Below are 26,283 nucleotides of genomic sequence, written 5' to 3' on the forward strand. Positions count from 1 at the left end.
GAAAAAGTGAGACATAGCGATCCTACATTCCGTCGGCGGCGTCGTCGTTGTCGTCGGCGGCGTCCACAAATATTCACTCTGTGGTTAAAGTTTTTGAAATTTTAATAACTTTCTTAAACTATCCTTGATTTTCTACCAAACTTGGACAGAAGCTTGTTTATGATCATAAGATAGTATCCAGAAGTAAATTTTGTAAAAATAAAATTCCATTTTTTCCGTATTTTACTTATAAATGGACTTAGTTTTTCTGCCGGGAAATATTACATTCACTCTGTGGTTAAAGTTTTTAAAATTTTAATAACTTTCTTAAACTATCCTGGGTTTGTACCAAACTTGGACAGAATCTTGTTTATGATCATAAGATAGTATCCAGAAGTAAATTTTGTAAAAAAATAAATCCATTTTTTCCTTATTTTACTTTTATATGGACTAAGATTTTCTGCCAGGAAACAACACATTCACTCTGTGGTTAAAGTTTTTAAAATTTTAATAACTTTCTTATACTATTTTGGATTTGTACCAAACTTGGACAGAAGCTTGTTTATGATCAAAAGCTAATATCTAGAAGGAAATTTTGTAAAAAAAATAAATCCGTTTTTTCCATTTTCATACGACCACAAAAAAAATTTTGTGGTCGTATATTGGTATGACGTTGGCGTCGTCGTCGTCGTCCGGCGTCGTCCAGCGTCGTCCGAAGACACATTGGTTTTCGCACTCTAACTTTAGTTTAAGTTAATGGATCTTTATGAAATTTTACCACAAGGTTCAATACCACAAAAGGAAGGTTGGCATTGATTTTGGGGGTTATGGTAATAACAGTAAAGGAATTAGGGGCCAAAAAGGGGCCAAAAATAAGCATTTTTGTAACTTCCAGACATAACTTGTGTGTTAGTGTATGGATCTCTCTGACATTGTACCACAAGGTTCCATATCACTAAAGGAATGCTGGGATTGATTTTGGGGGTAATTGCCTCCAAATTTTAGGAATTAGGGGCCAAAAAAGGGGCAAAAAACAAGCATTTTTCTAGTTTCATGACAATAACTTGTGTGTAAGTGTATGGATCTTTCTGAAATTGTACTACAAGGTTCCATATCACAAAGGGAAAGCTGGGTTTGAGTTTGGGGGTAATTGCCCTAAACGTTTAGGAATTTGGGGCCAAAAAGGGGCCAAAAAACACATTTTTTTCTAGTTTCCAGACAATAACTTGTGTTCAAGTGTATGGATCTCTCTGAAATTGTACTGCAAGGTACCATACCACAAAGGGAAGGCTGGGATTGAGTTTGGGGGTGATGAATCATAATGGGGGTTCAAAAAATTTTGGGGGGGGATTTATTTTTTTTTCCTTTTTTTTCTTTTTTTCCTTTTTTGTTTCTTTTAAAATATTCCATTTTAAGTTGGTTATTTCTGATTTATATTAAAATCAAATAAAAATGATATGGTAGGAGATACACACCAAACAGGATGTGTAAATTATTATATAATAAGTATTGTGCAATAGCAAGAAATTTTCAATTGCACAGTATTGCACAATAGCAAGAAATCTTCAATTGCACAGTATTGCGCAATAGCAAGAAATCTTCAATTGCACAGTATTGCGCAATAGCAAGAAATATCCAATAGCACAATATTGTGCAATAGCAAGAAATTGTCAATTGTACAGTATTGCGCAATAGCAAGAAATATTTAATAGCACAGGATTGTGCAAAAGAAGATACTTCCTATAAATTGCTTATTTCTTGACCAATTTCAATGGGGTTTTATTCTTGATTTCATGGGGTTCTTTAATATGCTGAATCTAACCGTGTATTTAGTTTTTGGATTTTGGGCCCCGTTTTTAAATTGGTCCACATTGAGGTCCAAAGGGTCCAAAATTAAACTTTGTTTGATTTCATCAAAAATTGAATTATTGGGGTTCTTTGATATGCCGAATCTGTGTATTTAGATTCTTAAATTTTGGTTCCGTTTTCAAATTGGTCTACATTAAGGTCCAAAGGGTCCATAATTAAACTTAGTTTGATTTTAACAAAAATTGAATTCTTAGGGTTCTTTGATATGCTGAATCTAAACATGTATTTAGATTTTTGATTATGGGCCCATTTTTCAAGTTGGTCCAAATCGGGGTCCAAAATTAAACTTTGTTTGATTTCAACAAAAATTGAATATATGGGGTTCTTTGATATGCTGAATCTAACCATGTATTTAGATTTTTGATTTTTGGGCCCCGTTATCAACTTTGTCCACATTGAGGTCAAAAGGGTCCAAAATTAAACTTTGTTTGATTTCATCAAAAATTGAATTATTGGGGTTCTTTGATATGCCGAATCTAACCGTGTATTTAGATTCTTAATTTTTGGTTCCGTTTTCAAATTGGTCTACATTAAGGTCCAAAGGGTCCAAAATTAAACTTAGTTTGATTTTAACAAAAATTGAATTCTTAGGGTTCTTTGATATGCTGAATCTAAACATGTATTTAGATTTTTGATTATGGGCCCAGTTTTCAAGTTGGTCCAAATCGGGGTCCAAAATTAAACTTTGTTTGATTTCAACAAAAATTGAATATATGGGGTTCTTTGATATGCTGAATCTAACCATGTATTTAGATTTTTGATTTTTGGGCCCCGTTATCAACTTTGTCCACATTGAGGTCAAAAGGGTCCAAAATTAAACTTTGTTTGATTTCATCAAAAATTGAATTCTTGGGGTTCTTTGATATGCTGAATCTAACCATGTATTTAGATTTTGGATATTGGACCATAATAGGTGAATGTCCAATTTAAAATTTTTAAGTTCTTAGACCACATTCAATCTGTGTTAGAAACCTATGCTGTGTCAAATATTTAATCACAATCCAAATCCAAAGCTGTATCAAGCTTGAATGTTGTGTCCATACTTCCCCCAACTGTTCAGGGTTCGACCTCTGCGGTCGTATCAAGCTGCGCCCTGCGGAGCATTTTATTTACTTTTAAATGGACTTAGATTTTCTGCCAGGAAACAACACATTCGCTCTGTGGTTAAAGTTTTTAAAATTTTAATAACTTTCTTATACTATTTTGGATTTGTACCAAACTTGGACAGAAGCTTGTTAATGATCAAATGCTAGTATCTAGAAGGAAATTTTGTTTTCTTCCAGTTAACATTACATTCAGTCTGCAGTTAAAGTTTTTAAACAATTATTAGATTCATAAACTATCCTGGATTTTTACCAAACTTGGACAGAAGCTTCTTACAATCAAAAGATAGTATCAAGAGGAATATTTTTATTGATTTACTTCCTCATTTTTGTTGAGCCTGCGATTAACAAAAAAAGTTCGAGACACTGGGTTCCGCGGAACCCTTACAAATTTTTTTCAGACAATAATTTGTGTTTAAGTGTATGGATGTCTCTTAAACTTGTACCACATTTTACAAAAAGAAAATTCCTTCAAATATTATTTTTTTTGGAAGGGGGGGGGGAGCTAAAAAAAAAAAAATTTTTTGGAGGGGGGGGGGGGGGGGTCAATTTTTTTTCCTCAAGATTTAAGAAATTATCAATTTTCCACAAAAATAATTGGGGGTCACAATTTATTTTGCTAATTTTTTGTATATAGTCTGAAAACAGATTTACTAAGTATTCACAACAGCACAGTGTATTGCACAACAGCAAGAAATCTTCAATTGAATATAAATTCAAATCATATAACCAATTTCAAGTTCTTTGACTACATTTATTCTGTGTCAGAAACCTATAATGTGTCAAATATTTAATTACAATCCAAATTCAGACCTGTATCAAGCTTGAATATTGTGTCTATTTTTGCCCCAACTGTTCAGGGTTGGACCTCTGCGGTCGTATCCAGCTGCGCTCGGCGAAGCACATTCTTGTATAATTATAATCGGTATTTAAGGCCCCTTTCTTATAAAAAAAATCCCAGGGGCTTATAAATGGTTCAAAATATAGTATTTGTTTCAATTTCAATTTTAGAGTCATCCTGAATAGGTATGAAATAATTGCCACTGGACATTAATTAAGCAACAATAAATCAATCAATATTTGAGTATTTAGATCAGTGGAAATTAAAATCAGAAAAAATCAGAAAAAATATAAGAATAAAAGAATCAAACTTGATATAAAATATCTGCATATCATTGAAATAATTTTTATGTGAAGAATTATGCCCCTTTTGTTGGCAGGCAGCCAGACAAATGGAGGAACAACAAAAGAAGAAGAAGGGAAAGAGGAAGGGACTGGGTGGTCTCTCTCCAGAGAAGAAAAAGATGTTAAAAGTAGGTTCATTTACAGGCTCTTATGTGCTGATTTATAAATACAATGTATACAGATATAAAGAAAAGTAATGTGCAGCTCATTTATGTTATAATAGTGTTTATACATACCGCTAATGTTCTCAAAATATGCTAAATCATAAATGATGTTTTCTTACATGAATTTTTTTTTGAATATTTCTTACAATAAAACTTGTTTTAATGCATCATATTAATCCATAAAGATTTTGAAAAGGCTGTAATGACCTTAAATTATCAGAAATACTCTTGTTTAATTAATTTGGTAGTATCAATTGTATTTGAACATGCCACAAACATTTATTGCATGATGACATGTATGTTATGATTCATATATTTAAACCACAAATATGAGTATAACATGTTTGAATTCCATAAGTTTAACCACATACAATTTAGGCTATTCTTATCGTTTTGCATGTTTGTAACTCTTTAGGAAGATATTGAACATTCATAACAACAATTATTTTGTATTTGCATGTTGTCCCTGAGAATGCATAATCATTTGCATAATTTTGCATGTTATTTAGGACAATGAATATTCATCAAGTGATGATGACGATGATCCATACTATACTTTTATTGAAGAAGGATCAAAGCATTGGAATGCTGAAAAGACCAGAATTTTAGAACAAAGAATAACCCATTTGCATGACCTTGCCAGCATGGATAAAGGTAGCCATATTGTATTTGTACACTCAGAGGGCATCAAGTTATTATCTTTCTGTCTAAAAAATTTCCAAAATGGCAAAGAACGTGTTAATTTGAATGATTTTTTAAAGGTTAGTGAATGCTAATTTTAAAAAAGTTGCATAAACTTTCATATTTTAAAGGGGAAATAACCTGATTATAATGACTTATTCAAAATAAAAATATTTTAAACTTGATTTAACACCTGAATAACTTATAATTTTGAATCAATTCAGTGATGGATGAAGACAGATAAGGATAATGATAAGATGCCATTGTTCTTAACATAAATTTATTTCTGAAAATTGTCAGAAAAAGCCTTGCTGAATGAGATATGAAGACCCTATTCATGATATCAGTTCAACTCTGGTCTTCATGATTTGAAAGTTTAGGGGAACCAAGTAACTTCTAGAAATAAGTGTTCATGTCACATGAGTTCAATTTAGATTTGCTATTATTAGGCTTAAGATCTATCAAGTCAGTCAGTTGCATGAAATGGTAGGAAAACTGCATGAAAATAAAAATAAAGACAAATACGTTCTGATGAAATAGTATGAGGTATCAGATTCTAAGTTTGATTATGGGGTTTGAAGGCTCTTTTTTTTTACATTGACCACCCATATAAACTAATTAACAGAAGATAACTCCTATTGATTTCAGGTGAGGGGTCAAAATAAAAGCTAAAATTAAGGGTTTATAAAAAAAATTTATGATCAAAGCACAGGGCTTTAAGTCAATACCTAATCATTGCCAAATTGTTGAGGCTTAAATGCTTGAAAAATCTTTATCACTCATCATAAGCTTATTCCAGTGTGGGAAGGATGATATTCAAGTTCAAAGATTCAGGTTAAGTGTTAAATTACTTGGCCATTTTTCTTCATGAATGATATACATATATGTCATAAAGAAGTCTGTTGCATATCTAGTGAAAGATTGAAGGGAAAAAATAGTAATGTTGAATGCATTTGAATTCAGTTTTTTTTAAGGGAATAGTTTGCTTTGTGGTGCCATTGTTGATTTGAGTGCCTTCCAAACCAAATTTTTTTTTTTTTTAATAGCCCTTTTTTACTTCTGCATTCCTTTAACAAGCATTGCATGTTTGCCTTGAAATAGAACATGTTTTAATTTTCAATATCAGTTTGACATAGATTATTCATATTAATTTTCCTTGTTCAATTCCTTTGTTGTTTGTTTTTTAAAAGATGTATGTCTTTTGTGTGACTTAGCAGTCTTGTGTTGATGGTGCATGAAGTTTTTGAAATGAGTGAAAATTACTGTTTCAACCACAACAGATTTGCATGAATGAAAGAAGCCGTTGAAATCATTTTTAGAAAATATGCCATTTATTTTTAGAAACTTATTATGCAAAAAGCTGCAGAAGATCTTCGTAACGAGGCTAAAGCTAAAGCAGAAGAGAAAGAAAAATATATTAATGAGCGTGTTGGTCACTTAAGTATTGAAGGAAAAGCTGAAGGTACACTGTTGTGCTGCATGACCAAGTTTTCCCTTTAATTCTACTTGCTGTTTATAGCATTTTATTTCTACTTTCACTTTGTTAACAGTCACTGTTTCCATTCTAGTACTTTTTATATTTTCTATGATATTATGGTCATACATTGAAATACCAAAACCCAATCCCTTTTAATTTGTCAGTCATATCCAACAAGAATCCTCAGTACTTTTTGAAAAAGCAGTCATAATCAGTAATGGAACCAAACCATCCAGTCTAAACCAATCTGATTAAAATACATATTTTGTGACCATGCCTTGCTTACAAGGATCAGACAACCCTCCTTTTTACTTTCTGTTCTGGAACTTATTACATCAAGGCCAATAAAATTTCAGCCTTTAATTTTTTGAAAGTGTGTATCATTACCACAAAAAACATTGTCACAAAAAGCTCGACATAGGGATAGTGATCCGGTGGTAGCGGCATTAACAAACTTCATAAAATCTTAATATTTTGAAAGGTAGAAGAACTGGATCCTTTATACTTTGTATATAGATGCCTTATGTTATGACGTATGTCATATGTCCATTGTCCTTGACCTCATTTTCATGGTTCAGTGACTACTTGAAAAAAAGGTTAAGATTTTTAGTATTCTGAATTTCTCTCTTATTATGAGTAATAAGATAACTATATTTGATATGTGCGTACCTTGCAAGGTCCTCATGCACGTCAGACAGATTTCACTTGACCTCAACCTCATTTCATGGATCAGCGATCAAGGTTAAGTTTTCGTGGTCAAGTCCATATCTCAGATATTATAAGCAATAGGTCTACTATATTTGGTGTATGGAATGATTGTAAGGTGTACATGCCCAGCTTGCAGGTGTCATGTGACCTTGACCTCATTTTCATGGTTCAGTGGTTTAAGTTAAGTTTTGTGTTTTGGTCTGTTTTTCTAATACTGTATGCAATAGGTCAACTATATTTGGTGTATGAAAATATTTTACGATGAACATGTCAGTCTGGCATGTTTTATTTGACCTTGACCTCATTTTTACGGTTCATTGCTCAATGTTAAGTTTTTGTTTTTTGGTCTGTTTTTCTAATACTATAAGCAATAGGTATACTATATTTGGTATATGGAATGATTGTAATGTGTATATATCTGTCTGGCAGTTATCATCTGACCATGACCTCATTTTCATGGTTCATTGGTCAGTCTTAAGTTTCCTGGTTAAGTTTGTTTCTCAGATACTATATGCAATAGGTCAACTATATTTAAAGCATTTAATGATTGTAAGGTGTACATGTCTGTCTGGCAGGGCTCATCTGACTTGACCTCAATTTCATGGTTCATTGATCAATGTTAAATTTTCCTGGTTAAATTTTGTTTCTTAGATACTATGAGCAATAGGTCAACTATATTTAAAGCATATTTGGTGTATGGAATGATTGTAAGGTGTACATGTATTTCCAGTTTGGTTTATCTGCCTTGACCTCATTTTCTTGGATCATGTTCAGTTTATGTGAAAGTTGTAGTAAAGCTTTATATTTAGGAATATTAACATAAGATCAATGGTCAGTAAAGAAGGCGAGATATTTCAGCATGTGCACTTTTGTTTATATTAAATATTTCCCAACCTTATGTTTTCCCTGCTCTGCATTGATTGAAGTTCAGTTATGTTATCAAAAGTCTTTGCTGGTTTTGTGCCACTTTAAGTAATCAAACTTTCCTGTTTTCAAAATATTTGACATGTGGTCATGTGGTATGTTATAAAATTTATAAATTATTTCCTAAGCTGTCAAAATATCATTTTCAAATCAGAGATGTGCTATTTTGCTTTATGTTAAATGAAGTTACTCACATTTTACCTCTGAATTAAGAAACCCATTTCTTGATATTAAAATTCAAAGCAAACGCTTTGGTTACAGTTTTTTATTTGTCTTCATATTGTGAGGACTTTTTATTTCTGTAACTTTATAATGTTTTTCTTCAAAAATACATCTTATGATCTAAAAGGGTGGTTGAAAGCACAGGATCTGCTTACCCGTCTGGAACAGCTGAGATTACCTCCAGTTTTTGGTGGGGTTCATGTTGCTCAGTTTTTAGTTTTCTATGTTGTTTGTTGTGGACTGTTGTTGTCTTTTGGTCCTTTTTTAGCTGTGGCATTGTCAGTTTGTTTTTGACTTATGATTTTGAATATTCCTTTGGTGTTTTTTTCGCCTCTCAATTTGGTAAGAGAGCCTGATGCATCTCTTATACATGTCATTAGTGTTTTTCTATTCTATAGTTTTGGATGAGTGTGTTGTGTTTAAATGGCATTTGAACTTCTTTGAATGCCTGTTTGATGTAATCAGTTTATACAATAGAGAATTTCAAGATTTAGGTCAACACCTTTTATGGCGGAAACCCCTCTTTAATCCGAAAAGTTGGCAGGTCTGCAAGAATGTGTTTTCTTGTGTACTTGAAATATTTCTTTTGTTTACTTTTTCCTGTTCTTACTATCCAGAAGCATTTTCTTATTTTCTTTCATTTTTTATCAGTCCATCATAGATTACATCATAATGTTTTATCTGCTTGGCATTATTTCTTCTCATCAATTGACACTATGCTATTCACAATTAGGTTTTCATCAAACATTAAGTATTTATAATTTGTTTTAATTTCTGTTTTTTTCTAACATTTTTTCTTTTCTTTTCTCTCTGTGTGCTGTTGTTTTCTAAATTGTTTTGTTAATATTCTACTGGTGATATTTTTTATTTCATTTGATACTTAAAAGATTTTTATTTGTAAAAACTTTTTTTTATTTATGATGGTAATGTCTTTATTAAAGTACATGTACTTAAAACATCATACAAATTATTAAGATTCAAAATGGGCTGTAGGGGCAGAATAAGATCAAATTCTTTTTAACAATTACCAAAAATATTTGACAGTGCCTGTCTTAGGAATAGAACCATTACTATAGCCACTCAGTGTTCTTTAACATAAAGAAAATAAATCAATCCTTTAAAGATCCATGAAGTGAAATTGAACAACAAGGGGTAGTTAGCATTGTTTATAAGACCATTGTGTTGTACTAGTATTTCCTTTCATTAGAACTGAAAAAGTTTTGTTATAGTGTCATTATTAGCCATGGCTTTCCCAAAGGTTAAAAGTCTTCTGGCAAATGTATGGGACATTGATATGACAAAATATACAGAGGTCAATTTCTCAAAATCTCATCAGGCATTTGTTAACTTTTTACACATTGTGACTTGGATGGAGAGTTGTCTCATTGGCACTTATACCACATCTTATTTATATTTAGAATAGTTTAGTTATTTTATTATTTGAAAGTTAAATCTTTTAGATCAGCAAAAATTAAATAAAAGAATACTGTTCTGTTATTTGACTCAAATTTAATTTTTTTTTACAGAATTCATAGCAAAGAAGCCATACACCATTTTTTTTTTTTTATTTAAGGAATGACTGTAATATTTTTTCTGTCTATTCTAAATAACATCAAAAATGTGGTGCACTTAAAAGTGACCACATTTTTTTGGTTATTTCGAATAGACAGAAAAAATATTACAGTCATTCCTTATAATTTAATTCTTAATTCCATTTTTAAGGAGTAAATTTTGAAAAAAAACGTTGGTAACGTCATGGTCACATGACAAAATTATGTCTATGAGCTGATAGACAAAACACTTTCAGCCAATCCAAAGACGTGTTACATCCAAAATTAAATTATTTAACAATATTTGTGTCCTCCTGTATTTAAAAGCCTTTTGAAAATTGGACCACATGACATAAATCTGAATCAAATGTTGGCATATACTTATGCAGTTTACTGTAAATTCAGAAATTATTGGGTGCACTTATTATTACAATTTTTGAAGAAAAGACAAAAATGGAAGTTTAATTACTGTGATTTCATTGTTGGATACCAATTTTCGTGAGTACAGGTGAACCACAAATTCAAATGTTCAACAAATTACAAATTTTCTATGGGCTTTGTATGCAGAGATTTGCAAAACCACGAAATCAAATATCCATGAAAATGCAAGTTTTCCTCAATCCACGAAAATAAACGAATCTACAGTATTACAATTTCAGCAAACACATATCAGATATCAAAATGCAAGTTCATGTTATTGCAATACTCACCCAGTCGCATTATTCTCATGAATAAAAACCTCGCAATAATTTCTGAATTTACAGTATTTAAATCATGAAATAAATTATAATTGCTGTGTTTTGATTAAAGATTTATGAATTAACATACATATTTTTTCCATTGAAGGTGATCTGGTAAAACTATGTAAACAATTACATCAACAATTATCTAAACTAGAAGAGGAAGTGTATGACTGGGAGGTGAAAATCAGAAAACAAGATCAAGAGGTAAGTTACAATTAAAAATCTTTGTATAGTTTGGAGACTGCTTATTTTTATGGAATGAACCTATTTAGAAATTCAATTGACTGGTTGTTAAATGAAATGGACTAATTTGAAAATTCATTTGAATTGTGCAGTTTTAGAGTATTTGTAAATGAAGTCAGGACCAATCAGGAGATCTAAACAGTGTCATTTGCATAATGCCACACTTTTTGTGACTTATTAATGATTATTTTAATTCATCTTACGGTTACATTAATGATGTAGCATTAGACAAATCAGATTATTTGATGATAATAGTAAATGGAGAAGGTTAAATATCAATTTGGAAAGCAAACTAGCAACAGTATAAAAAACAATTTTCACAAAGGATCAGAGAAAAATTGGGATAATATACTAATGGTATACATTTCTCTCAGCAAGGTAAACTGTAGTTTTTGTCAATGATTAAAATAAAATTGGAGTAAACCTCAATTAGACAGTAAACCAAGTACACAAAATAAAAAAAAAAAAAGATATCTTATTTGATTCTGAATTACGTCCAAGAAGAGCCAGTCAAATATTTTACTGCTATAAGGTTTCCTGTCTTCTTTTATCCTTTAACAACCTAATGTTTATATTTCAACATGCTTTTATTAGTTTCGTTTTATTGCAGATTATCACATTAACATTAAAAGTAAACGATTCTAAGGGAAAATTGTAAGTATCTTATAAGTTATGATTAAAAACTATCCTGCACACTGCCATTTTACAATACAAATACAGTTGTACAAATAAACTTGAGCTTTATTTGTATAGTATACAAATATTGTGTCCTGGTATCCTATTTCTGTTGGAGTAAATGGTAATATTCAAATTACTTTCACATCACAGTTTGTTTTGGTGTCTTCTTTGTGGTCAGCATCTAAGCTATCAAATTTTTGTCAAAAGAAAATGGAATGGTTGTAATAGAGACAACAATCACATAAAAACTTGTTAATAAACATGTGTATATATGTCATCCTTTGGACCAGCAAAAACTGACCTTATAAGAAAGGCAACACACTAAATAGACCTTACCTTTATAGCAGGTTTCACTGTATATCAGATACACAGCTTTTCTATTGGTGTTGATCATCTTAATAGTTGTCAATAATGATTTAAAGAACTTGCAATGATCAGAATTCAGTACTCTATGATTACTTGTGAGCCTTGCTTGCAGAGTGGTCTCAGACCTGCCAACTATCCCGATTTATGGGGGATATCCCCCATGAGAGGTGTTGACCTGAATTTTGAAATTCTTTATTATATAAACAGAACACCTCAAAACAGGTATTCAAATGAGTTATAAGGGTATTTAAGCACATATATACTCATTCAAACAATATAGTAGTAGATTAAGACAATACAAGAGAAACATAAAGTCCTCTTGCGCTTAAAATCCCCCATAGAGATTTTGAAAAGTTGGCAGGTATGTGGTCTATGTAGTTCACTACTGTATCACATGCTTGTCGGCACTGAGCTCCCTCCAAAAAATAAAAACTCGCTGCCACAAAATATCCAATAGTTCTGAAAGTGACTTAAACACCAAAAATCAATCAATCAATCTTTAATAACTGTCTAACATTTTTTAGGTCATTTTTATATTTATATATATTTTTTATAAATAACTAGTGAGCTTGTACATTCCCATTTATTGTCTGACAACACAAAATTGTTTAACTTTAACAAACATTAAAACAACCAAAAGGCCAGTTTATTTAAAAAGACACTACATTAAATTATATTAAGGCCTTGGTATAACTTTGGCTGAATACTGACTAATGATATATTTTTGAATTTAAGAGTATGTTTCCTACTACATAAATGTAACAGAAAAATTATTTTTTCTTTCCAGCGCTAAACCAGTCTTAAAGAAAGTCAACAAAACAGAAAGCAAGTAAGTAAAAGTATATTTGTTATGTTATAATCCTTCAAAATCTTTGTGATTATGCTAAATAAAAAGTAGGTAATGCCTAAACACATAACTAACAATGCCTGGTGGTGATATTATTATGCTTTTATGATGACTAGCCAAATGATATTTCAAAAGATTGAAAAAGTAATTAGCTTCAACCAGTTCACAGTGTTTGCATATAATATCAAAAGCATGAATACCAGTCCATATTTATAAAAGTGATGAACTGTATTCCTTTAATGGACAAAAATAAGAGATGACAAAAATTTCATTTACAATGATTGTCTTTAAATATCAAAGCAAGAATTATTTTTTATGAAATACAAGATAAGTAAATATTAACATGTATTGTCTAACTTGTACCAGCTCAACACAGCTAGTTGTATGTTTATTGTAGTCCACAGGAGGATAGGTTACCCAATATTTTAACATTTTCCCCTCAGTCACTTAGTCTTTAGTAAGGCTCTATGTAGACCTCATTGTTTTGTCTTAAATCAGGCCATTAGTTTTCTCATTTAAATTGTTTCCCATTTTGTCATGCCTGTGCCTTTTATAGCTGTCTTTATGGTATTGGTTTTGCTCATTGTCAAAGGCCATACTGTGCCCTATAGTTACTTACATTCACATCATTTGGACTCTGGTAAAAAGCTGTCTCATTGACAATCATACCACATGGTAAATAGTTATCTCATTGACAATCATACCACATGGTAAATAGTTATCTCATTGACAATCATACCACATGGTAAATAGTTATCTCATTGACAATCATACCTCATGGTAAATAGTTATCTCATTGACAATCATACCACATGGTAAATAGTTATCTCATTGACAATCATACCACATGGTAAATAGTTATCTCATTGACAATCATACCACATGGTAAATAGTTATCTCATTGACAATCATACCACATGGTAAATAGTTATCTCATTGACAATCATACCACATTTTCTTATTTTTATATTCATCACATAAGTTACATTATAATTGTACTTTTACAATTCCAGATTTAAAAAACTAACTAGTAAAACAGCCAAAGATAAAGCAGATTTCAGAGATAACCTGAAATCTTCAGGACAAAGTAAATTTGCAATAGATGAAGAAGAGAAGGTAAGAATTGTGTACCGTTAGATATTTTACGGGAAAATGCTACTTTATTTTAATACACAGAGTCATTCCATTATTATAATCTCCAATTGAAAAAAGTATCCCTTCTTAGGCAAAGAATAAATAGAATAAATTGTCTACAGAGTAAGTTTTCAATTAAAAGTCTATGAAATTTACATTAACAGGTTTATAGTGACAAAATATTAAAGGAGTGGGTTCCCCAATATGGCAGCTATTTCTTGCTAAAATTTAATTTCACATTATGATTTAAGTGCCATGATTTCAATGATATTATTTAAAAAATGACAAGATATATGTTAGATCTTTTTTATCAGTGTTTTTATGATGTCAGATTAGGTTTCGCACATGCTTATGCATCAACTTGAAACACTTTTTATCTTGATATGATAGAGTTAATATTTGGGCAAAATAGGGCCCTTATAAGACCTACTCCTTTAATACTAATCTTCAAAACCTCATTCTTCTGAATAATATTTAAAACTATTTAGTTGTTAATTATATATGATATGACTCTGTTTTCTTTGCATTGGAAGTGGAATATATTATTGGCAATTCAATTTCATTACATAGTATTGGTTGCACTGTTGTTTATGGGTAGAATTAAATGAATTAACATGTAGAGTAGAAATTTGTTTTTCTAAAAACTTCAGGATGTTTTAATCTTGTAATAAATTTGTTGACAAATAAATATATGTCAATAATCATGATAGGAATAATTTGATTAATCAAAAAGTTTGTGAAATAAGAAATTGAAGGCCCTTTTTGATTTTTTAAAGGAAAATGTATAAACTGAATGATATAAGAGGGCGGATAACTATGTTAATTGATACATCTCTTATACATCCGTTTTCATCTTTTGTTTTCTTTTTTTTTTGTAAATATTTCTTGAATATATCTTTATTTTATTTAATTAAATGAAGACATGCAATAGGTAATGAAGATTAAGAAAAAAATTTACAAGTAAAAAGAGCGAGAAAAAGTTCTCAATTTGAGGAACTTTTTAAAAGATAACTTGATTTTTTCCATAATGTTGAACTCGCCAAAAACTAGGAATGCTTTACTGATTAAAGTTAATAAGTTTCAATTCTGTTTTATTTAGACCTGAAATAAACACAAAGAACAAAATAATTAATAAACAACTTTTTTAATAAGTCAGAATTTTAAAATCTATATTGGAATATGTCTTTTCATGTTGGCAATGAGCAGAAAAAAAAACATTAAATCTAAATTTAAAATTATTTACTTTTATTTTATGAGTGAAAATGATATGATTTTTCAGGCTGAATAACTTTGACCTGTCATCATTTTCACCAAAGGTATGTCGCATCATTTCATAAACAGATCATAGCATATACCTAGCACATGCACTATAGCGCTATCCTTATTAGCACATAGCAAGATCATTTAGCATTCTAGCACCTTACCAGAATTTACAGCTCTTCACTATCCTAGAACACAGTCTTTATTACCACAGATCATAGCAGTGCTTTAATTTATAACTTCCTTCCTACAGGATAACTAAGCTTCTTATTGTTTCTCAGCACATATGCTGGATTTTAATTTTAATTTGTTTCAGCTATTTCAGTTTACCAACTCATTTTTACTTACTCCTAAAGCATATCTAGCAAAGAAATATAATCCAAAAATATATTGTATATTTATGCAATATATTTGCCAGCTGTGTCATTTGTTTTGTAAATCTTATACTGTAAATTCAGGATTTTTTTTTATGCGTTTATTATTGCAAACATTTGTGCCTGGATGGAATTTGCAAAAATAAAAAATGCTCATTTTAAAATTTGATAGCATTATTTAGTTTCATTCAATTCCCTGAACTTGCAATAATAAATGCACACAAAAATATCTGCATTTACAGAACCCATTTTGTTTATAAAACCTTTATCAGCTTTATCAAAGCTTTCTTTCTACCATAAACTCTATCAGTTTAAAGTCACAATATTTTATGTAATTGCATGAAAACATTTTTTCTCCTTACTTTATACCCTCAGTAGTGAATAAATAATTGAAGTGTTTTATTATATTGCATCTGAATAGCATCAGGGTAGTTTATATTCAATTAGCTGTTTCAGAATCAAATGTTAGGTGCAATTTCAGCATATATGTATGTAGATACAATAAAATGATAATAAATTTCATATTTGGATGAGTAATTTTTGTTTAGTACTTTGATAACAATCACAATGATTTTATGTACACTTTTGAGAATATAACCCAGAATATATTTGATTCTAAAAATGGAAATTGGTAGATATGAAATTTAGATTTCAGGTTAAGATATGAAATGTCAGCCATCTTTTACATCCACTTCTTTAAATTTAAGATTCCTTCCATTTGTAATTTCTTACTTCCGTTATTCTATTTATCATAAATATTGTCAGGGTTGATCAGGTTGTTAACTATCATAAAATTTGAATCCAGTTCTTTGTAGGAATCAATGATAGGGTCTTCAAGGATGCATTTGATTGAGATTAGTGATAAACCAAACCTCATTTCACATTCCTTACTTTTAATTGTTCTTATATCTTATTTAATTTCAATCAAATCTTACACAGTAATAACTAATAACATTGTACTTTCTATTGTAGAAATAATCACCCTTTTATAAAGAAGATATACAGACAGCAGATGATACAGCAGCAAATGGAATTTGAACTTTGACCTCAATCCCATCATCCTTACAGGAAAGGCACATCTGATTTCAAATGATCCAAGGTTATGTTGTAATGACCTTGAAAATTCCATCAACCATCAGAGAACCATTTGCCATACAGAACTACCATTGAATAAAAGTGTGCATTTTTTTGTATCGTAAAAGATGAGAATTTTACTTTTAACTTTCGAGTCTGTATCTTCTTTTACTTATATTTGTGCAGGTTAAATGCTGATGAAGCTGTAACTATATCTCCATGTTTTTATTTTTTACTGAATGTGAATATTTTTTGACAGAATGTAATGTTGTGAACAATATAGTGATATTATTTATTGTAGTTTGACGATAGCCTTTACATTATAAATCTACTGGCAGTTAAAAAGATAATTATATTGTGTTCATGTCAGTGTACCGTTTCAGAAAGACGATGAAGTATGTATCTATATTATTATAAGGTGCTTGACAGTATATTGAGATTTTATCTAAATTATATTATAGCCATGTAATATTGTGATATTCAAAACTTTATTTTTACAAATTAGGATTATAGTATTTAGAGTTTATAAAAATTGTATTTGTATTTAGTCAGTGAAACACAAATCTCATTCAGGCTATACTAGATCTGAAATCTTAGACTTTTTAAATAATCTGAATCAATCATTAAGAAATTTTATTCCACTTTTAAAATTAAATTTTTCTGATTGTTGAGTTTTGTTTTTGTCTTGTTTTTGTAAATTTTCTTATTTTGATTTTCTGTTATATTTTCCTCATGTTTCCAACAAATCATTTAGACTAGGAATAAAATTCTAATTACCTCCCTTTTCTTCACCTTTTGTCTCTGTTGACAGTTGGGAGAACCTTTCAGCATTAATAATAACAATTAACAATCAGATGAATCCATTGAGGTCAGTCAGTACATAGTTGTTTGTATTTAGATATAGAATGTTGTTGTGTCAGAGATATTTATTTAGTTGTAAGCCTGATTAAATCTGTTATCATTTGCAATAAATCTCATTCCTTGCCAACTAGAGTTTCAATTCATGCCTTAATAATTTAATACCATAGCGGTCAAAATTCAGTTTATTACTTCCTTTTAGCGTAGCGGAGGGGGCATTAAGTTTTACCCTTGTCCGTCCGTACGTCCCAAAATTGGTTTCAGTTCTCTAACTTAAGTTTGCCTCAACCAAATGTTATAAAACTTATACACAATGCTTATTACCACAAAACACAGATCAAGTTTGAATTTTGGTGTCGTCACTTTAACTGTTCTCGAGTTATGCCCCTTTATAAATTGGAAAAATGCAAAATTTTTAGTTTCTGTTCTCTAATTTAAGTTTGCCTCAACCAAATGTTATTAAACTTATACACAATGCTTATTACCACAAAACACAGATCAAGTTTGAATTTTGGTAGCGTCACTCTAACTGTTCTAGAGTTATGCCCCTTTATAAAGGGAAAAATTGCAAATTTTTAGTTTCTGTTCTCTAACTTAAGTTTGCCTCAACCAAATGATATGAAACTAATACATAATGCTTATTACCACCAAATACAGATCAAGATTGAATTTTGGTAGTGTCACTTTAATTGTTCTAGAGTTATGCCCCTTCATAAATGGAAAAATTGCAAAATTTTTTGTTTCCGTTCTCTAACTTTAGTTTGCCTCTACCAAATTTTATGAAACATATACACAATGCTTATTACCACAAAATAAAGGTCAAGTGTGAATATTTGTGGGGTCACTTTAACCATTCTCGAGTTATACCCCTTTATAAATGCAAAAAAATGCAAAATTTTTAGTTTTCGTTCTCTTACTTAAGTTGCCTCAACCAAATGTTATGAAACTTATACACAATACTTTTTACCACAAAACACAGATCAAGTTGAATTTGGGTAGCGTCACTTTTATCATTCTTGAGTTATGTCCCTTTATAATGTTGTATGCAAGCGGGGGCATTATCTGTGTCCATGGGGACACATTCTCCATTTATTTTTTTCAAAATATATGTCCCCCTCCTAGTATTACCTATTTATTAGTTGCAAAGAGAACTATTTCAAGTTTTGTGTATGCCTTCTAAACAAGAGGAAAATAAGAATATGTGGTATAATTGCCAATAAGCTGCCAAACAGTGTCCATTCGATAACTTGAAAACACTTTGACAAAATCTTTTCAAATTTATATATGTTGTTTCCTGCGACTAAATGAAGGTCAAATTCAATTTTCATCATTGTTGAGTTGTAGACCTTAAGTAGAAAAGTGATTGATTTTGGCCTTTCCACTTCAGTCTTCTGAACACTACAAAAATTCATTTATTTTTTTTACTTAATCCTGTTTGGGGGGTCCAGATTTACAAATATCATTTTACATAAAAGTGAGAGGTTTAGCTAGCTATAAAACCAGGGTAAATCCACCATTTTCTACATAAGGAAATGCCTGTACTAAGTCAGGAATATGACAGATGTTTTCCATTCATTTGATGTGTTTGAACTTTTGATTTTGCCATTTGATAAGGGACTTTCCATTTTGAATTTTCCTTGGAGTTCGGTATTTTTGTCATTTTACTTTTTGCTATAAAGGTAAAGTCTATTTAGTGTGTTGCCTTTCTTATAAGGTCTTATAACCTTGGAGTTCGGTATTTTTGTTGTTTTACTTTTTTCATGCAGGAAAATCTGGTTTGCTGTCAATCTGACAATAATAATTATTTTAATTTCTCTGATAAAGAAGAAACAAACAAACAAGTGTAAGTAATTAAATCACAAAATTCATTAGGGTATATAGGAATTCATTCATTTGTCTGGATCAATTTCTTCGTTCATAGTCTAATATGTATTGCACTTTACAATGCAATTGACCATGAAACTCCTAATGATTTTTTGTTTTTCCCAGGTTATTCAGAATTGTGTCCTGTTTTTACCATGTTGATTTACACATTGTTTTCACAACTCTTTTTGCATGGTTAAATGTTTCTACATAAAACTTGGTACATTGAAAGCGCATAGTACGGAAATTTGTATATGCTTTGATGTTCTGATGTACTCAATTTTGCTATAGTCTTCTCTCTTTGAACTTATAAACCAGAGGGCCTCCTATGTGGTCCCTTAAAACTGGGGAAAATCTCAATATATTTAGATTGGTTGATAGACTAATTGGTATTTAACATCCAAAGGCATATATTTCATTCAGTTTAGGACGAGAACATGCTGATGTGATATGCTTGTGAACCTTGCTTTTTACTAGACCGACACACTGAGCTGGATTGTAATGTGCTAGTTCACAAGTAATATTAAGATATTAAACAAAGCAAAAGGAGTTATGATAACAATGTGGGAAATAAGCATGGAAAAAACTTCAAAGGGGCATAAAAAGTCTGAATAAAAAGAGCAGTAGTTAGGTCATGGTCAATGCATATTATGATCATATATAACGAGTGGAAGATCCCTATTCATTTTGAAGTCACTGGTCAAGGTCAAAGTCATGGTTATTAAAGATAAACAGTACAGAAAAGGAGTTTCCAGAAAAAATATCAACTAAACATGCATATAATAAGAGGGAACTCTCTTTTGATTTTGATATTATTGCTGCCAATTTTAAGGTCAAAGTAACTAAACATACTGAAAGTGCAAAAATTGAGTTCCCAGATATTAACACCAGCAACCATGCATGATCACATACAAAGAGGGGCAGTTCTATTGATTCTGAGGTCATACTTTCTACACATTATTAAAGGACAGTGAGTGTAGAATGGGGGTTTCCCGATCATATATACGTAGTCACGATCAATAAATTGAAGTTATTCTGCCACTTTTGGATGCACATGTTAATATTTAAAAAAGAAGTTTATGCTTAACATTCTATAAACAGTGAAGTTACAAACAACCTAGATAGTGGTTTTAAATTAGTTCGTCTCATGTAGGAGGGTCTTAATACATTCATGACTGATGGGGGCATGTGGTAGGGTGTTATAGTCTCTAATGGTTCTTAGGTAGAACGATTCTTTCCTCACTTTTGTTCTACACGATGATACTTAGAATCTTTTTACGCTGGTTTGTGTTTTGAGATATTCTGTCTAGCAGAGTGAGAATGTTTTCGGTGTAAACATAGACCGTCCCGTTGGCAAGCATGTACGTCATCGTTAGTCTTTATATTCTACGATCTTCAAGGGTTTTTTTATTCAAGTAAGTTAAGCATGGAATGTGTTGTGATATATGTTAGTGGCGTATATTGTTCATAAATCAATGTTGTTTCATTTTTATTTTGAAAATTGGTGTTGATGGTGAATATTAAAGTTTGATAGGTTCTGTTTAATTTATTTACTACAACTGTTTAAGACTCGTGACTATTTAAAGATCGGCATGTAAGTGTACAGACACTTGTCTATTTTTTGAAGACTGTACGATGATCTATAGTTGTCTTATTTGTTATTATATCCCATGCAACGAAGTTGCGGAGGGTATAATGTTTTGTCCGTTCGTCCATCTGTTATCACTTAGTTGTCGCGAGGATAGCTGCTTCATTTTTTGTCGAATCGTCTTCTAAATTGAATTAAAGGGTTCCACTGATCAATACCTCAGATCGAGTTCAATATTCAGAAAAATGTGACTATGGGAGCAAACTTGTAAACATATCCCATATTGATTCTTGTTGACAGGACAGCTACTTCATTGTTCATCAGATCCTCTTCAAATTTCTATGAACTTGAAACTACATCTGACACGCCGCACGAAAACTTGACTGAGATGTCATTCACTTTACATGGATTCCGGCGTCAGTTAAATTAGGTCAATTTTGTGAAATTCAGATAACCCAGCAACACATACACAAACAAAAACCAACATTACAACAGTTTAGTTATATATATTTTTGATAATGCCTCTATCATTAGGATACCGTGAAACTATTATGTTTAGCGTTAACATACAATATATTCTTCGCGTATACGAAAAATTTAACAAATTCCTTCTGCATCATAATTAATGAAAATATTTTAATTAACCAAAGGTGGTAGCTGTATCTGAGATTGAAGGTGCAAATGTATATAAAGAAATTGTTCCATCGTTATATGCAGGTACAAATATGTCAGTATAGCCGTCTGCGTTGACATCACCAAAGACAAACTGTCCAACTGTTCCCTTTCCAACGTCTACAAATTTATGTGATTGGTAGGACCAGTCGTCTGTACGTGAACTGGATGGTTCCAATATATACCCCTTGCCATCATCATCTCCGGATACCAGTATGTAAGGTTTCTTATCTCTGCAGAAAAAAAATATATATTGCAATGTAGCGTTCACACAAAGTATATTTTCTATAGCATTTTTACTTTGAAACATCTTAGAAAATTTTGCTGTTTCAATGCTTAAGTTTTTAAGCGTTTTTAAAGCCCCTAAATTTTAAGGTGAAAAGGGAATCATTTAAAATGTATGTATAGTGCGTTTTGAGTATATTGCTTTTTATCCTGTTTTTGGCTTTGTGATATGAGGCTGTTAGAGTTCGTTTGCTGAGTTCACTTGCCACAGAGCTTTTTAAATTGATCCGCAGTTGATTTTAATTGATATAGTGTAATATGTAGATACTAGTTTTTTTTTAAATTGTGTTGCCAGATAACTATGTCATGAAATCTATAATATACTTTTGTTATTTCATACACGTTTGAAGTCAGCATTTTATACGTACGTTGTGTTTTGTTTCATTGTAAAGAACCCAAAAGCTGAACCTGGAGCACCTTTTCCGGTTCCCGAAGTAGCTGGTGTAAACCCAGTAGCTAAAGTATGACGTTCGAATTTACCAACCCTTAAAAGGAAATAGAACAATTATGCATTATTATTAACACATTAAAACAATTATGATGTATTTTTATTTTTTGCCATTTTATGTTCTATATTTATTCTGATTTACAGGGAAGTCTATATTGTGTTTTCGATCTAAAAAGGATTATTTTTGTCTATTGTCCTACAATAAATATATGCCACAACTCTCAAATATATCATACTGAATTTCAAGTCATTGTGACGTCAACGCATTTCTATACCAGATGAATAAGACAAGACTGATTATTTTACTGTGAACAGAAGAGACAAACACTGATACTGTTCATATCTTTAGTTTTTAAAATGTTAGTCTTGTAAATGTGTTTTCATGCCTGAGATTTTTGTCGTACTCTCATTTAAATCATTAGAATTAAAACACAAGACCATCGTGCACAAGACACATTTGCAGAGTGGCGTGCTAACATCTATAAGACTAAAATTATGTTTTACCTAAAATCGTTTGGGATTTCATACGCCAATACAGAACCGTTGTTGCCATTGGATACTACAAGTAAATCTAGTTTACCGTCCGCATTTAGATCTCTGACTTCTATATCAAATAAGGCCCCTGCATTACTATCAACAACACGTGAATGGATCTGAAAAAGATAAAACACTTTTCGCCATTCACTTATATAATTATTAAATAGACTGAGTAGAGCATGTACAACATAGTCATTATTTCCTCAGTATTGTGTGCCTCATTTATAAAAGACTTACACGAACAGATCTTAGACTCCACTATATCCTAATTGTGTTCATCCAATGCCCGTAATCATCATTATTTCATTCGTCGCTCAATGGTATATACATATTACAAGATTTGAAGGTCTAGCTCGAATGTCACTAAAACATGTATCAATGACAATATATATTTTTGTTCTGTTTAGACAATATACAGTGAAACCTCTTTTCAGAGACCACTTAAGGGAGAGTTAAACAGTGGTCTCATAAGACAGGCTGTCTTTAAATATAGGTTCAATCTATATGAAATGCACTAAGGAGGGATCTAAAATTAATAGCCTCATAACACAGGTTATTGCCTAATACAGGTGGTCGCTTAAGCAGGTTTGATGATTGTAGATCGTTGCCTCTAACTGTGAAAAAGCCACTTCTAACGTGTTCTTTAAAACACAGTCGCACATAAAGAACTTTCTTATATAAATGATAATATTGAAAACAAGTAAGCTTTATATCACATGTTTTTACTTTTGATTTATCTGTCCATCTGTTCTGGCTGTCGGTAGTCCAGTGAATGGAGAGTTTACGTGTGAAAAACTCGGTTGTTGCAATAACATCAAATGTTCCATCTGGCGTTGCTATCTTTAAATTTCTAAAGTATACATCAGGACCATGTGTGATCACATGCTCTTGCCATACAGATGTGTATTGATGGTTGTCTGGATTTTCTAACCACAATAACTCGCTGTCCTTTGACGCTACAATATAGCAGAAAAGACGTAGGTTAAAGCTAAACCTTTCTGTAAAAACTGAGTGGACAACAATTTCCAATTCAAACTATTTGTAATTAATGCATACAAGCATTTATGAAAATACCAGAAAGACATGCAGACATATTAGTAGCATAAGTAACTTAGAAATTATACAAAAGATAAACAAAAGTAAGAAAGGATACAAATTAACAGGTTTATACATATACAAATAACTTGTAGAGACCGCCGCCAACTGTAGAAACCCTATTTTGGAAATATGACTTCAATCATGGTGATTTTATAAATGATTGCTTTAAATACGTACTGTTAAGTCTTAATGTTAAAATGTTTTCATTAATGCTGTGTTTCAATAAACAACACTTACAGAATATTGTAAAAATAGGTTCCCTGGCTCTGCAGGTGACAATATCAAGGTCACCATCCCCATCCATGTCCTTGAACAAAACTCTGTGATAAAACCAGTTTCCTTCCTTGGTCCCTGTTATTTTGTATGGACCTTGTGGGCTACCAGTAGAAATGTCTACCAAATAGATGGCACCTTTTGTATGAAATGGTACCAAAAACCCATCTGGTATTACCACCATTGATTTTCCAAACACTGAATCTGAAAGGACGTAATTGAATAGTTAGTAAGATAAGTAATTTAGAAAATATTGAAACGATTGTCTTATCCGGTTATCTAAATAGATTTAAAGCGGTTAGTCAATCAAGATCTAAAATCATAAAAATGGACAACATGAAATAACCAATACGATAACACTCAGTAAAAACCTCAAGCAATCACCAAGCTCTGATAAGTTAGATACCCGGATAAGACAACCGTTTTTCTGGCTAATGGTACAACACCTTTCATTGACAGCCAAGATGTAGAACAGCTATAAATGCATTTTACTCCCATTGAGATAGTTTCATTTCCAAACATATCTCTGGCTTGTCTTTTTTATCTCAGTCTAAATATCTATCGCATACCGTTTCTAAAACAAACTTTACTAAAAAAAGTGTGAAAATTTGTATCTATGTTTAACAGTGGCATCTGTGTCTCGTTCAAGTCAAATCAACTGAATGGAGATAAAGTGCAACATATTATATAAAAATAACTCGATCCGTTTAAATAAAAGTTACCAAATATTCCATACTGACCACTTACCGGGTACGCTAGCTACTTCATTAGGCCAAGCCAATCCACCAGCCAGCTTTACAGTACGGGTCTGTCCAAAGTTATCATAATGGTCTCCCACATTAGATATCATTTCTACAGTACCACCAGAGAATGGCGAACCAGTAAATGTCGAAATTAACAAATCATATTTGTTCGATGTGGCTGTGTTTGTTCTGAAGTTTAGAAAAGCTGCATGCTTTACACTGATTTGTCCAATTTTCCGTGGTAAATCGAAACAGTTCAAGTTTGCTATATTTAATGCAAACAATAAGATAACACATTTATTATTCATCTCGGGAAAGAGCTTTCCTTATAACTAAAAGTATACAAATGTTCAGGACTTGGAACATGACGATTACTTATAGGTAACAAGTTTCATAAAAGCACATGTCTTTCCATGCGATCTATTGAAAGATCAGGTGTTTCTTATCACTTTGAAGTATATATACAAGAAGTATATATGAACCGAGAAGTGGTGACTTTTCCCACAGTCGAATTTAAATGCCCTAATTATGACTGAGGGTAACACGAACATTTATATATATTGGTATCCCCTTATTTGTTGAATTTCAGATAATTCCTTACGATTATCGGTGAATGAAGAGTACCATTTTAGTTTATGTTAGCGCCGTATTGCAATCTGATTAAAATTCTGATCCGTATTAACTCCAGTGGCGGATCCAGTTGGACCCCTCCTTTTTTTGACGATCAATGCTTTTGAATGGGGACATATGGTTGGAACCCCCCTTTTAAAAATGACCGGATCCGCCCCTGAACTCGCGTGCTCATATGAGTATAACGAAATCAGAGAACTATATTTTAATTAGATTGCGCCGTCTTGTATATTAATTTAGCTACATTTCAAAGAATTTCCCGTTGTTGTGACATTAAAATATTACGCTAGATTGTATCAGTACATCATCCATATCCTTTTTACTCTTAATATGTTTACAACAAGTTGTGAGACAAAACGGTTGAACATTTGTTATGTCGTTGCATTTTTGTATCACAAACACGTTAACCGATTGAGTTAATGTGTACTTAACATGTCCGTCGTCAACTGTGGTCCCGATTGATTTGAAAGTATTATGAAGATGATACACGTACTTACGAGGCTAGATCATCACTCTGTATGTTAATTCACTTATCTTAGGTCGGTGCTCTCATCGGTGGCTGTCTCTTCATGTTGGTATCATATATTCCATAAACATTGTTGGATTAATTAACAATTCTCCGATTCATACCATTTTCAAGGCTGACATTCGATATATCAAGAAAAACGATCGTGAGAGAATAAGTAACGGTGGGGAAGCATTGCGAT

The 26,283-nt window shown here is 31.5% G+C and overlaps 2 protein-coding genes across 15 annotated transcripts in view; one reads left to right on the plus strand and one right to left on the minus strand.

The window, feature by feature from the left end:
* Positions 1-17,569, plus strand: part of LOC127706342 (trichohyalin-like) — an 80,986-nt gene extending 63,417 nt beyond the window's left edge. For 12 of the 14 annotated variants that reach the window (XM_052210895.1, XM_052210896.1, XM_052210894.1 and 9 more), the window contains 7 exons: positions 4,172-4,264; positions 4,810-4,954; positions 10,709-10,809; positions 11,459-11,502; positions 12,680-12,721; positions 13,753-13,855; positions 15,153-15,189. In XM_052210895.1, the coding sequence (XP_052066855.1) occupies positions 4,172-4,264; positions 4,810-4,954; positions 10,709-10,809; positions 11,459-11,502; positions 12,680-12,721; positions 13,753-13,855; positions 15,153-15,161 (537 nt within the window). In that variant the 3' untranslated portion in view covers positions 15,162-15,189. Of the gene's footprint in view, positions 1-4,171; positions 4,265-4,809; positions 4,955-6,322; positions 6,444-10,708; positions 10,810-11,458; positions 11,503-12,679; positions 12,722-13,752; positions 13,856-15,152; positions 15,190-16,479 lie in introns of those variants that run through there. The other 2 variants (XM_052210897.1, XM_052210899.1) reach the window with 2 other exon arrangements.
* LOC127706356 (uncharacterized) lies at positions 16,782-25,316 on the minus strand. Its single transcript, XM_052210927.1, has 6 exons — positions 24,951-25,316; positions 24,168-24,407; positions 23,559-23,788; positions 22,800-22,948; positions 22,216-22,332; positions 16,782-21,795 (listed from the first exon to the last, which is right to left on the minus strand). Exons 1-6 carry the CDS (start codon positions 25,252-25,254, stop codon positions 21,531-21,533), a joined length of 1,305 nt encoding a protein of 434 aa, XP_052066887.1. The 5' UTR covers positions 25,255-25,316; the 3' UTR covers positions 16,782-21,530.
* Between the last annotated feature and the right edge of the window lie 967 nt (positions 25,317-26,283).

Source organism: Mytilus californianus, unplaced genomic scaffold (genome assembly GCF_021869535.1).
Source record: "Mytilus californianus isolate M0D057914Y unplaced genomic scaffold, xbMytCali1.0.p SCAF_6, whole genome shotgun sequence".
Taxonomy (NCBI): Eukaryota; Metazoa; Mollusca; class Bivalvia; order Mytilida; family Mytilidae; genus Mytilus; species Mytilus californianus.